The sequence below is a fragment of the Micropterus salmoides genome, unplaced genomic scaffold (assembly GCF_014851395.1).
Source record: "Micropterus salmoides isolate LMB-PRFRI ecotype aquatic unplaced genomic scaffold, ASM1485139v1 Ms_hic_scaffold_21, whole genome shotgun sequence".
NCBI classification, from domain to species: Eukaryota; Metazoa; Chordata; class Actinopteri; order Centrarchiformes; family Centrarchidae; genus Micropterus; species Micropterus salmoides.
This window is the reverse complement of record NW_024041262.1, coordinates 23,465,882-23,479,029: the sequence shown is the minus strand read 5'-3', so window position 1 is coordinate 23,479,029 and position 13,148 is coordinate 23,465,882. Positions and strand designations below refer to the sequence as shown.

The 13,148-nt window shown below is 41.0% G+C and overlaps 1 protein-coding gene across 8 annotated transcripts in view; it reads left to right on the top strand.

Moving 5' to 3' along the window:
* The first annotated feature begins 2,472 nt into the window (after positions 1-2,472).
* The window catches only part of kansl1a (KAT8 regulatory NSL complex subunit 1a), a 29,136-nt gene continuing 18,460 nt past the window's right edge, over positions 2,473-13,148 (top strand). For 2 of the 8 annotated variants that reach the window (XM_038735997.1, XM_038735994.1), the window contains exons 1-2: positions 6,447-6,941; positions 9,691-11,164. In XM_038735997.1, the coding sequence (XP_038591925.1) occupies positions 9,759-11,164 (1,406 nt within the window). In that variant the 5' untranslated portion in view covers positions 6,447-6,941; positions 9,691-9,758. Of the gene's footprint in view, positions 2,514-3,156; positions 3,240-6,446; positions 6,942-6,982; positions 8,604-9,690; positions 11,165-13,148 lie in introns of those variants that run through there. The other 6 variants (XM_038735996.1, XM_038735990.1, XM_038735991.1 and 3 more) reach the window with 5 other exon arrangements.

The following is a 13,148-nucleotide window of genomic DNA, read 5'->3' as shown; positions in this document are numbered from 1 at the left end:
ATCATAGGGCCAAATGAATGTAACAGGAGATCTACAAGCATTTAGAGGGTGGTGAGGAGGAACAATCCAGATTGAAACTTGATGAAAAGGTCAGATTTGAAGGCCACAAAGTCTTGACACCACTCACATACAAATTACACAAACGATAAAGTGCTGTTACCCTATGCCAAGTAACCATGGATTGATGCACATTGGTGAAGCTGTGCTGAGCGATGAGCTGAGAGTAAGATGGAGATGCTGCAGAGAGAACAAGGATGAGCCCAAGATAAAAGTGACCAGATGGAGAGAAATCTAAAAGGAAAAGCTTCAGCTGTGGTAGAAAAAAATCAGATCTATTATTAGCTAAGCTTTCTCAACTACATACAATATACAACTGGAAATGGGCGTCCTAACAGCGTACATCAGTAATGCAGTGAGGACAAATCCAGTTTCTGATCTCTCTCCATGTCACAAGTCAACATTCTGTAAAGTTTAAGAGATGGTGCCGAGAAGCAACATCACAGTTCAGGAGAACACCATACGTGTGAGTGTTGGTTAGTTGAGTTATTTATAGGTTCATCCAGCTAAAATTGAATTCACAAATTATCACAGGTGAAATACAAATCTATGGTCTCATGCTACAACAAGAAATCACACCCTGGCTATATAACACTAACTCCCACAGAGGGAAACGCACAAGTCAAGCACACGGTGGATACAGTCATCTGAATTATTTATAAAAGGTTAATACCTGTAGTAACATTCTTGATTGTGAAATCGCATTTAATTGATTGTGGAAGGTGGCAAAATTAAGGCATAAAAAAACATCACTTTGTTATTTGATAAATCTGTCTTGAGTGGTCACACTGTAAATAATCTGCTATTAAGTAAAAGTCCTGCATTTAAAATGTTATATAATTAAAAGTATGTAAGTATAATCAAATGTACTTAAAGTACTGACAGTAAAAGTAATTGCAGTAAAATGTCTCCTGTCATTAAAGCACTACTCGTCATGCATTCATGTAAAAGCAGGATTTTACTGCTGTAAATTACTGCTTTACATTATTTAAATAATAAAAATGGAAAAGCAGCAAATCTTCACATTTGTGAAGCTGGAACCATTGACTGTTTTTGACTTAAATGATCAAAATCGTTGATTAATCGACAAATCATTTCAGGTGTACTTGTATAAACTGTTTCGATAGTTTATTTTATAACAAAGCATCATATGTTTTGTCCTTTGTACATTAACTCATATACAGATACATGTAGTAGAGTAAAAGTAGGAAGTGGCATGATACTCAAATTAAATACAGGTATTTTAAATTGGTACTTAAGTAGAGCACTTTGTTACATTCCCCCACTGGTTGTGTTGTAACTTTTACTTTAGTAAAGGACCCGCTTTCCACCTCTGTCTGTCTAACATTTTTGATAACACTGACATCAATAAGTACCACATCATTCTTGCCCAGTACCACATCATTCTTGCCCAACGTTCCCCTTCAATATCCACAGAGGTAAAGATAAGGTAGACTTTAAGTAAGACATGAAGGCCAACAATGCATACCAATATAGTGGGCCTAAATAAAGCATGGTAAATATTGTTTAGGTGAGCTGTTAAGAACTACAATCGCCCTAAATGTAGAAAGCCATCCTCTAATTCAGGCCTTATATGTTAAACTGCCATAGATGCGGGATGCCAGTCATTTTAATACAATATTTAAATGTGATTGAGAGAGGTCAGACTTAAGCATTATGTGGGGAAATTCTCAATCAGTCCATGGGAACCTCTGTTCGGTCACACTACAATGCTGGGTACTGCAAAATCATAATATTCTTACTACTACCCCAAAACTGCCTCACTAATCTATCTCTCCATCCACCCTCTGCCCCTTGCCTACGTTTGTCTCCTGCCTCAGCAGCTCCAGATTTCACTCAACTTCACTCTTGTAAAGTAAATGGCTTCTCTTATGGCGTCTCCTGTCTTTACTTTTGGGGCAACGATTTCAAGCCTCAAGACCTTTCACATTTCTTTCCACCAGCTGTTCAGCATTTGATGCAAGAAATAAGATCAAATTAAGTATATTGGACAAACTTATTCGCAGTCATCTGCTTTATCTGCCTGTTCTTTGTATTTTGTAGTGAAAATAAGTGGTTCGTTTCTAAGTAAAGTCCCAAAGATAAAGCATTACAAATATTGTAGTTACATGGAGTGAAAACACATCACCCTGGACTATGAGTAGCTAGCATGCGTGCGGTGTAAACAACACTCTGATAATGGCGCAGTAAAATCAGTGATTTATAAATTATGGGGATGTTGTGGGACTCAAGAAAACATTTTCAAATGAAAACAATATTTTTGGATAATGAAGTTTCGTGCTATGAACTTTCGTACACATTTCCGCTGTACGGGCATTTGCTTTGACTGACAGCTGCGGGAGCCAATAAAAAGCCTCAAATTCAGCCGTCGACCAATAAGGAACGCTGGGGGTGGTTGTTATCAAGTCGTAAACGGTTAGTAACAGGACAAGCAGGTAAGTAAGATTTTGTCTTGTTATTCTCTCTAAATTAATGAACGCTCCGCTTGTCAGGGAAAAAAACACTCATTTAGTTAAACGTTCGGCTGTTCTATTTGTGTAGGGGAGATTTTTTAGCACACTTTTCTGTCAAACGTGCTAAAAACGGCAGTCATTGAGAAGTCAGTATGGGATCGGGAAGCAGTCAAGCTAGCGAGCATTAGCTTAGCCTGCTAGCTAAGTTGGCTGTTATTGGCCAGCGTTAGCTCACTACGTCGGTGTAGCCTCAAACATTAGCTTGGCTAACACTAGCTTGAGAGAAAGTACTGTTAATTGTATCACGAAAATCACTGGCAGTGCATTCTCTGACATGATAGTCAATAACGAACCCCCTCCACAAGTTACTTTTAAAATTTCCAAGCTCAGTGTTAAAATTATTCAACATCTAAAACTTTTTCATTATAAATTTGCAGTGATAACGTTCGTGTAGGTAATAACGTTAGCCGGCTAGCGTTAGCTTGCCAGCTGGACGTAAAAATCCCCGAGAGTCACACCGCTGCCAAGTCAGTTGTCAACTTTAGTCACTGAGCCTGGCTCCGTCACGAAATCTTTAAATATGATTATTGACTAATGTTTGTCTCTTGGTTCTTTTTGTTTTTAGGTGTAGTGCTATTTCAAATTGTGGTAACCGGAACCCTGGCCCCTTGGATTACTGAGTGGAGTATTTCAACAATGGAGTTAAAGGTATTCCTAAAAAGTATTTATTATTATTTAAACGTTGGTTTTTATATTTGTGTGTTTCTGTCGGACCCGGGGGAGCGATGCTCTCGACCTGTCCTAACCTGTGGTCATGGGCTCTGAGGGGTGACCAAAACAAGAATGAGGTTGCGGACACAAGTGGCCGAAATGAGAAGCCTTTTTTCGGGTGCCTTTGCTCACTCCGACAGAAACAGCTGCCCTTTCGCCTGGGAAGGAGTCACACGATGTGCATCTAATTAGGATACACACCATCCATGTGGAAGTATTTCAGACAACAGGCGTATCCAACTTGGGAGGAGACCCAAAACATACTGGATGGATTACAAATCTGGCAAGCGTGTGGACGCCTCTGAATCCCCCAGGAGGAGCTGGAGGATGTGGCTTAGGATGTGGAAGTGTACATTTTGTATAGCCTGTTGCTATTATGACCTGGAACAAGACAAGAAGATGGATACCTTTTTTAGCCTTACAGCAGACAAGGAGCAGGTCAATGGATAACTTTCAAAAACATCGGCTAAATGATCCTTTTATGTAGATTTTGATATAATTTTCAGCACAGGTGGATAGACAGTTGCTCACTCTCTCTCACTCACTCATTCACTCACTCACACACACACACAGACTGATAATTACTTATTTATTATGCATGTCTACTCTGGGAGTCTAAAAATGCAGGGAGGCAATGCTAAGTGTTGTGCATTCATTTGCATTAGTGTTATACAACAGTGTCAGTCACAAGCATTGTCTGATCAGAGGCACTGAACCCATATATATCCACACCACTTATATAAACAATCATGCAAAAAATTGCAACAAGTATTATTTTTTTAAAGCTGGGGCTGGGTTTCGAACTTGAGTACTTATTTGGTACAGAGTTATGTAAAGTACTGAAGGCTGGCATCAAATTTGTAATTTTGTATTTTCCTTATTATTTGATCAGGTAGTTCCCAATTTCAATCAACATTTCGCATCTTTTTGCGTGTCTGTTAATGCAAGGTTCTGCTTGTATTTAGACAACATTTAACATGAACTTTGCTTCTTTTGTTAAAAGGGTTTTGTTGAAGAACCCCCCCCCTCCCCGTATCAGAAATTTAAACAATACCCAACCCTATTTAATAATTGTATGTACAGTTTTGTTGAGACTGTGTCAGACATGTTTTTATATAACTCTGAGGCTGCAGTTTGTGGTGGTGGTGTACTGCATTATAAACTAGTATATTGTTATATATTGTTTTAATCCACTGCAATACAGCCTTAAATGACAAATTACTAACCTCTGACAAAGACTAAACAAAGAGAAAGTGCACTATATTGGCACCTTTGCTTTTATGTCCACACTTAATCCAGTAAAACTCATTTGGTGTTACCCCCACTCCCCCTGCTCTTACACAACCTTTGGCATTATATTTTGGCTTTGGTTGCATTTATCCTGTAGAGAAGAGCTCCTTCATGTGGCCAGTGGCTGTACCTTCACACAGGTTGTTGAAGTGGTGGGCGATCTATTTCCTGTATAATGTGCCGTGAGCCAGGCAGTCCGGAAAGGGGCGATCCCCTCTCCAAAACAGGGACCATTGTGAGTCATTCCCAGCTATTATTATTAGAATTCAGCTATTTATTGGAGCAAAACCTTAATGTATAGCTGAATCAGTAATTATCTGTGTAAATGCTGGACAGGTGCTTCATGTGGATAAATATAGGTAGTTAAACACATGATGACTTAAAGCAAAATGGGATATTTACTGTACTTGTGGTGGAAAAGAGTCCTAAATAGCACTAAATATAAAAGTTGCAGCACCTTTTTATATAACAGGCTGTATATCGAACAAGTGATCCATTGACATTGTGCTACGTTTTGGAAGACAATGCCCTCCTGTGGTATCTTCTTTTGAGCTTTTATATTGTTTCATATCTTCCCTTTACTCGCAAATACAAAAGAGGGAGTGTAGTGAGTCGAGCTGCATTTTTATTATTACAAGAATGCATCTATTTATAAGAGGACATGATTAATGTATAGCTAAATCAGTTATCTGTGTAGATGCTGGACATGTGCTTTATGTGGATAGTTAAATGCATGAGGACTTAAAGCATAATGGGATATTTACAGTAAACATCCTCAGCACTGCTCCGGTGATGATAGTTTATTTCTGTTTACCATTTTTCACAATTGATTCTTTATTAATGTATATTGTCTGCTATGTAGCAGAACGGAGTTACAAAACTCAATTCCACTCTATAACTTGTTAAATTGGGACGATAGACCTACCTACCTTGTAAATAGCAACAAAAACCTTGGAAAATAGCACTAAATATAACGGTTGCAGCGTCTTTTATAACACCCTGTATATCTAAAAAGTGGTACATTGACATTGTGCTATTTTTTTGGAAGACAATGCCCTCCGGCGGTATCTTGTTTTGAGATTTTATATCATTTCCTATCTGCCCTTTACTCCCAAAATACAAAACGGGGAGTAAAATGAGTCAAACTGCATTTTTATTATTGCAAGAATGCAGCTTTTTATAAGAGAAGATCCTTAATGTATAGCTAAATCATTTATTATCTGTGTAAATGCTTGGCATGCGCTTTATGTGGATAGCTAAACGCACGAGGACTACTGTTTCTTTGGTGGAAACGAGTCCTAAATATAACAGTTGCAGCGTCTTTTATAACACCCTATATATCTAACAAGTGATACATTGACATTGTGCTATGTTTTGGAAGACAATGCCCTCCTGTGGTATAGAGCTTTTATATCGTTTCCTATCTGCTCTTTACTCCCAAATACAAAACGGGGAGGATAATGAGTCATTCCCAGCTCTTATTATTATAAAAGTCCAGCTATTTAGAGGGGCAAATCCCTCATGTATAGAAAAATCAGTTATCTGTAAATGCTGGCCAGGTGCTTCATGTGGATAGTTAAAGGCATGAGGACTTAGAGCATAATGGGATATTTACTGTACTTGTTGTGGGAAATGGCACTAAATATAACCGTTGCAGCACCTTTTATAACACCCTGTATATCTAACAAGTGATACATTGACATTGTGGTGTGTTTTGGCAGACAATGCCCTCCTGTGGTATCTTCTTTTGAGCTTTTATGCCGTTTCTTATCTGCCCTTTACACTAGTGGTGAATTTGAGAACTGCCTCCCGCCTACCAGCCAGCAGTATACGCACACACACACACACACACACAGAGCCCTCCTATGTTTGTCAGACTCAAATCCGAGGGAGAGGAGCTAGCCGCCATTTTCTAAGCGTCTCTCCCTAAAACGCGAGAAAAGGGCTCACGACGAACTGCCATCTGGATTACCTTTCGCTCACTGAGAATTGGATTTTTCGGTAAAGGATTGCGGTGAAATCGCCTACGTTTGAAGTAATTTGGAGTAGAAGGGACTGTTTCACGGCCTTGTCTTTATAATCGCGGTAGCGGCGAGGCGAGCTAGCTGGCGAGAGAGAGCAAGGTGTAGATCGTTGATTCGCCCATTGCCTGAATCCGGAACGAACCCCGAGCGGCTCTGTGAACTGGGCCTTTTTTGGCAATCTGGTTGCATTTTTTTGTTGGATTAATTAATGGCAGAGTGATCGATTCAAGTCGCGTTTTTGTGTTCGCACCCTTTGGTTTTTTTCCACTAAAACTGCAGGGGATTGTTGCCGAAATTCCCTCGGATAGTGCAATCTCGTCACGTGGTAGGTTCCTCCTTTTTCTTTGTTAGCGAGCTAGCTAGACTGTCTACTCCCAACTTCTCAAGCTTTTCACATACTGTGCATTAACGCTGCGTACTATTTTACTACCCACCAGCTAGTGTGCTCAAGTAAAGGCAAAGCACGGTCATCGTACATGTACAACAACAGGCCGCTTGTGTTTATTTCCTTTAGTCTAATTGCAATGCAAACCATGTCTCCACTCCGCAGTACGTCTTAAAGCGTTGTTTAAAATAAGTTGTGATCCACAAGGCGTAAAAGGTGTCCAAATATACATCGTGATGTTACAGGAGCTTGATTTAACTCTGACGTTAATGCACGTGTCGCCGTGGCTTTTTAACGTGTAATATTATTATTGCTCTGGGCGTTATTGACTTAAAAACTGTGGGTGAACGTAGGTTGCGTAGTCAAGTGACTAAAATGTTTACCTGCCTAACGAGGTTTGCGTAAAGTAAAATTAAAAACAGAAATAACCAAGTCGTGCAACTAAAAACGAAAGCTATAACCTGATATATATAAAATGCGATGAGGGTTTGTAGCGTTTCGCTGCAGCTGGCTTGCGAGCAGATTGTGTTTCTTATATCAGCAGCTTTCCGGAGCTAACGTTAGCCAGCGCATTAATTTCCACGCAGTGTGTAACACAAAGTGACGGCGTTTAGCGAGACATTTATCTTGCAGGTTGTTGGTGGACGTTTGGTAGACGCGATGATGGGGTTGCAGATTTATTTATTTATTTATTTTTGGATGATACGAGTAGACAGACACACCGATCGTATACGTGGTCTGCGCGGAAGCTACAGATAATTTTACGATTATGAAATAACGTTATTACACTTGTACGCTCCTTGGACACAGGCGCCAGCCTCCCTATTATTTAAATGTGCAAATGTTTTGTAAACACCAGGAAGACATTTTGGTGATTACGTTATGCTTGGCTAACGTTGGATGTGGACATTTTTTGTCGCATCTCTGGCTAGACAGTTTATAGAAACCTGGTGCTGTAATGCGTGTGAATTAAAGTTACGCATTCACTAACGTTACTTAATTAATTTCCTCCCTTGTAGCATGTTATGGTCGGTGTGTTTGAAGCAGAATGGGCGGTTTTAGGGAGATGAATTGCATTGCATAATCTGCTTCGGAAATACCAACATGGCGTAGTGCGCGCTGACTAGAAACTGCGGTGAAATACTGAGCCCCCATTCATCTGACCTGCAGACGATACGCGGAGACGCAGCCCGCTTTTATCCTCTTGTATTATTTGAAAGGAGGCTTTTTAAAAAAGTGTCATATACAGCCGGTCCGTGTGAATGTCATGTTAACGCTGAAACCATACATCAGGGCGTTTTGTTCTCTTTTTGCGTGTTTAATTTGATAATCTATTTTGCTGGGAATATTATTTGGTAAATTGGAAATGTTTAATATGTACTGCTGAAATTGACACAGGAACCTTGTCAGGATGACATCATGTGCTTTGGACTAATGCTGGGGCCTAAATCCACCTACTTACACTGCCTGTGTTGAACCCTGCTGCACACTGACTTGCCAGGGCACATGTAGGGCAGTGGGGTTTGGACAATTTGCATTGGCTTTTCCTGTTTCTTCCTCTCAGAATTGAATTCCAAAGCTTATTCCATAAAGAGGAGCCTTGTAAGTAAATGACAATGAAGGCTTGTTCACACAAGCATGGGTGTAGTGGGAATTATATATTGGGCTGGGATGTAGCTCAGATGTCTGCAGTTATTGCATCTTTATCAGTGTGTTTGTTTTTTTCCCCTCCCTTGGATGAAGGGTGACCTGTAGACGAACATGTTACTGAGATTACAATGGAATGAAATAACATTTTTTGGATTATTATATAAGTGAATGGTCAGAAAGATAAGATTTGATCATCTCCCAATAAGTGTTTTTCCCTGGGTGCTTTTGTGGGATAATTTTTAGCAACACTTGGAACTAGTAGGTCAGCAAAAATCTCAATGAGTCACTACTTCGTTTGATTAGGCCTCTAACTAGATTAGTCAGACATTCACTGTAGCTTTGTTTTTGAGTCGGCATGTTAGACTTGATATTAAGCAGTGGTATTTGTGCATTTTCATTGATTATATTTGGTGATTTTAGAAACGAGTCTTCCTTTTTGGGTGTGGGGTAGTATTTTTCCTCTCACTCTAAAGGCTTACAGAACCGGTAATGCAAGTATTTCAGTTGTATGGACAGCCTGCCTTCACGTTGCTTTTCACTTAAGAAATAATATTTAATATGTTCATAATACATATGTTAAACTACATGTTTGTGTTTACTGAAGTCCACCTGGTCATAAAGCACTCCCACTGCCTTTGAGATGGTTGTATGTTATATATAGTTTTTCCTCAAACATGTGTTTAGGCTATCAAGTTAAAGGTTGTTTTTTTTTCTTGATTGCCTATTGGATAATTGTGATTGCCCTTATACAGATTAAACTTTTATAGAGCTGCTGGTTTCAGTATTAAATCAATATTTAAACGTGTTGTAGGTAGTGTCTGTATGTTTGTTTACGCTGTGGTTGTGGGTCCATCACTGTAAAAGGGTTGTGAATGTTACCTGAGAATTGTTGATAGGTAAATATCTCCACACCAACAAAGGTCAGAATTTGATATAGTACGTTTCTTTTATGAATGCTTCAGTTCATTAGACTACTTTTGTTTAACTTTATTTTTTTGTCTCCTCCTCCTTCGGTCTATATTTTCTTTGTTCTGTCCAGGCTGTCCTCAGGTGGGGCGGTAAGCGGGTGGTGTGGAGCAGGCCGCGGTGCCCGTCCCTCTGCACTGCATGGCTGCGATGGCGCCCGCTCTCACCGACGCCCCAGCCGAAGCTCACCACATCCGCTTCAAACTGGCTGCCCCATCTTCAAGTCTCTCACCGGCCAGTGCAGAGAACAACGGTAACGCCAGCAACATCCTTATCCACAGCAGCGGCCCCGCCAAGTGTAAAGCCGCCTCCGAAGAGTGCCCTCTTGACTTTTGTGGCGGCGACCAGGAACAGCAGCAACAGCAGCCCCAAGCCGACTCTGTGGCTCAGGCCTCGGCCCTGGGCAAACTCCAGCCTCTGGTGGCTTCTTACCTATGCTCTGATGTGACACCTGTCCCGTCAACTAAGGAGTCAATAAAGCTGCAAGGAGTCCTCATCAAACAGTCTGTGCTAAAAGGTCACAGAATACTGCCCAGCTCCCTGCTCAACGGCGGAGGAGACTTCCTGTTGAGGAAGAGGCAGGCGATAGAACTGTCTGGCGGCCAGCTCAAAAGCCTCATGAGTGGCAGCACCAACGGCGGTGGCCAGCCCATGGCACCTGTCAATGGTCTGGCCAAGAAGCTGGCCACTATGTCCGGCCCTGGCTGTGTGGTGGCAGTGAATGGTGACAAGTCTTCTGCCACCACAGACTCTCAGTCCCAGAACCTGCCCTTGGACTCTGAGACCTTTACAGCTACCCTATCAGGGCTTATCCCGGTGAAAGGAACCCTTAAGCAGAAGCATTCCTCTGGGGTTTCTCAAAATACAGATGGAAAAAATCCTGAACCACCAGTGCTTCAGTCGGCTGCACATTCCCCCTTTACACATGACAACCCTAACCCCACTGAACAGGTGAATTTGGAGGAGGCAGATTCACACATGCCTACTAGTCAGCCACAGGGTTCTGATAGGGAGAGACCAGGTAGCAGCCAGCAGGGCTCCCCGTCTTGCACAACAGCACCACAGCCTCCTCTACCCTGTAGTTCTTCCTCAGACAGCCTTGATGCTCACATTAGGGAGCGCACCCTTCTCAACAGCAGCCGCCAAACAGAGATTGAAAGCCGGCTGCGGCGCCTGCGCAAACGCCTTCAGGTTGTACAGGCCAAGCAGGTAGAGCGGCACATTCAGCAGCAGCTGGGTGGCTTCTTGGACTCGGCTCTCAACAGGCTACTGGCTGGCAACCGCAAATCCGAGACCGCAACCCCTACAGCTACGTGGAGGACTGGACGCCACTCTTCCTCTAACAACAGAGACAGCCTCAGTCGCTTCCTGAAAAGCGGCTCAATGCCCCTTGAACTGGAGAGGCTGTATCTGAGCGGATCAGCCAACCTTCATTCAGCAGAAAGCGCCTTTGACTCAGATGTAACAGAAAGTAGCTCTGGAGGGGACTCTGATCTGGAGGAGGAGGAGCTGGCCAGAGTTGACATTGAGCAGCGACATGTCAAAATGTAAGTAACAGTGCCCACACCCGCTGAGACATCAAGCTTATTTAGGGCTGTACATATGTACATAGCCCTGCAGTAGAGGGGATTTCACAGCTAAGGCTCAAGTTGAATGTTGAGAGCCCAGTTCATGTGAAAAAAGGCTCCATAGTGAACCTGCACAATAGGATTCATTAAGAGTCAACCATATTGTTCTGGTACCCTTTGCCCCATGCCAAAGTAACATTACTCTCACATTTCCATGGTGCCTGAAGCACTTCAACAGCCCTGTGAAAGTCCCTGTATTTCTAGGCCCTGCAATATGCTACCCAAGCCTAGCAGGTGCTAATGACGATTATAACTGCCAGGTCTGCCTCAGAAGTGGTTGGGTCAAACTCCAGGGAGGGGTAGAGATACCATTTGCCCAGAGAGCATGTGCAGTCGTGTGGGTGGAATCATCCTGTGGCTAACGCACAGGGTTGTACGGACTCAAAAGTAAAAAGCTCTCTCATCAGTCACACAGTGCTTCCTCCTGAGAGGGCCAAGGCTGAAACCGAACCTTCTGTTTATCTGCGCAGCGAACAAATGAGCGCCCACAGAGCCAGTGAATGCTTTTATTTAAACTGAAACCAAGAAGAAACGTAGAGTTAAGGTTGGTTGTGGTTTTTGCTGAAGGTGTGGGTTTAATGTTTTTACATGCTGCCTGTTGTGATGTCAGGTTTGGCTCAGCAGGAGACTGCAAGTGTATTCCATGGGAAGCTCACACCAAAGTACTCAGCTCTGTGTCATTAGTGTGTGTGAAAAGAAAGGGGAAAAAAATACAGCAGCGTTAATGGACTTACTGACCTGTGTAGGATTGAGTAAATTATTAACAGCGTAGCTAAGAACACTGATTTTTATTATCCTTCCCTTTGTTGACTTTAGACCCTTGACCTAAATATCTTCATAACCCAACAGGAAGTGCGAGTGTGTTACATGCATCATCCAAAAGCAGAGAAATTGCTTGTAATGTATTCATACTGTGTCTTGTGCCATTTAAGGTCAAAGGAGGTATTAGAGCAGTTTAGTATAGCATGTCATGTCCAAGGAAAATGGACAGTGAGCTACATCCCATTCGGTGTATATTGTTTTAGAGCTTAAATTCTCAAAACAAAATTCTACAGTTTTCTTCTTTAAAACCTGAATATTGTGTGAATTTAAAACATTTTCAGTGCTTTTGTTTTCAGATAATGGAGACAAAATCACTGAAGTGGTAATATAGTATTAAAATATACAGGTAATTATGTATATATGTGGTACATGTTAATGATTGATGTAACTTTTTAGTGTTAAAATTACACATAGAGGCAATACAAGCCTTTCAACTGATAACCAAAAAGCAGGGCTGAATTTGGATAAAAGCCCTACCATAGCAGTATAGTTTTACTATATGGGTAAACTTAAACTGTTCATTAATTAATCAGATAAATATTTATCTCAATCTCAATAGAACATGTAATTTTTGGCACCACATCACGATAAAAGTCCTTTTTATTATTTATTATCTCTGGAGACTGAGTCAGATCTAATGAGTTTTTTTTGTTGTCATGGAGTCAGTTGTTCAATTATTTATTAATTATAAGTAAATTATCAATGTTATTAGATCAAATGTGCATCCCCAATTTTAATTAGTATAATATGTTGTAATGAAAGTGAAATATATTGTAGGTGCTTTCCACAATTAGCATATCCTCTAGAATACAAGGAATATATTGAATTAGTGTTATTTGTTTATCATGAATGAGATTTTTGAAAAGGTTTACTACAGAGGCAACATTTTACACAACCATTAGGGATATAATGATTCCATACACTGTCATTCTGAATTTGGCAGGCACCAAGACTATTTATTGTGTGTTTACAACACTTACCAAATAATCATAAATATAAATGCCATACTAAGGAAAATGAGTTAAGACTTGATTAATTGCAGGCCATAATAGTGTTAATGAAGGGTGGGATCAATTTATAG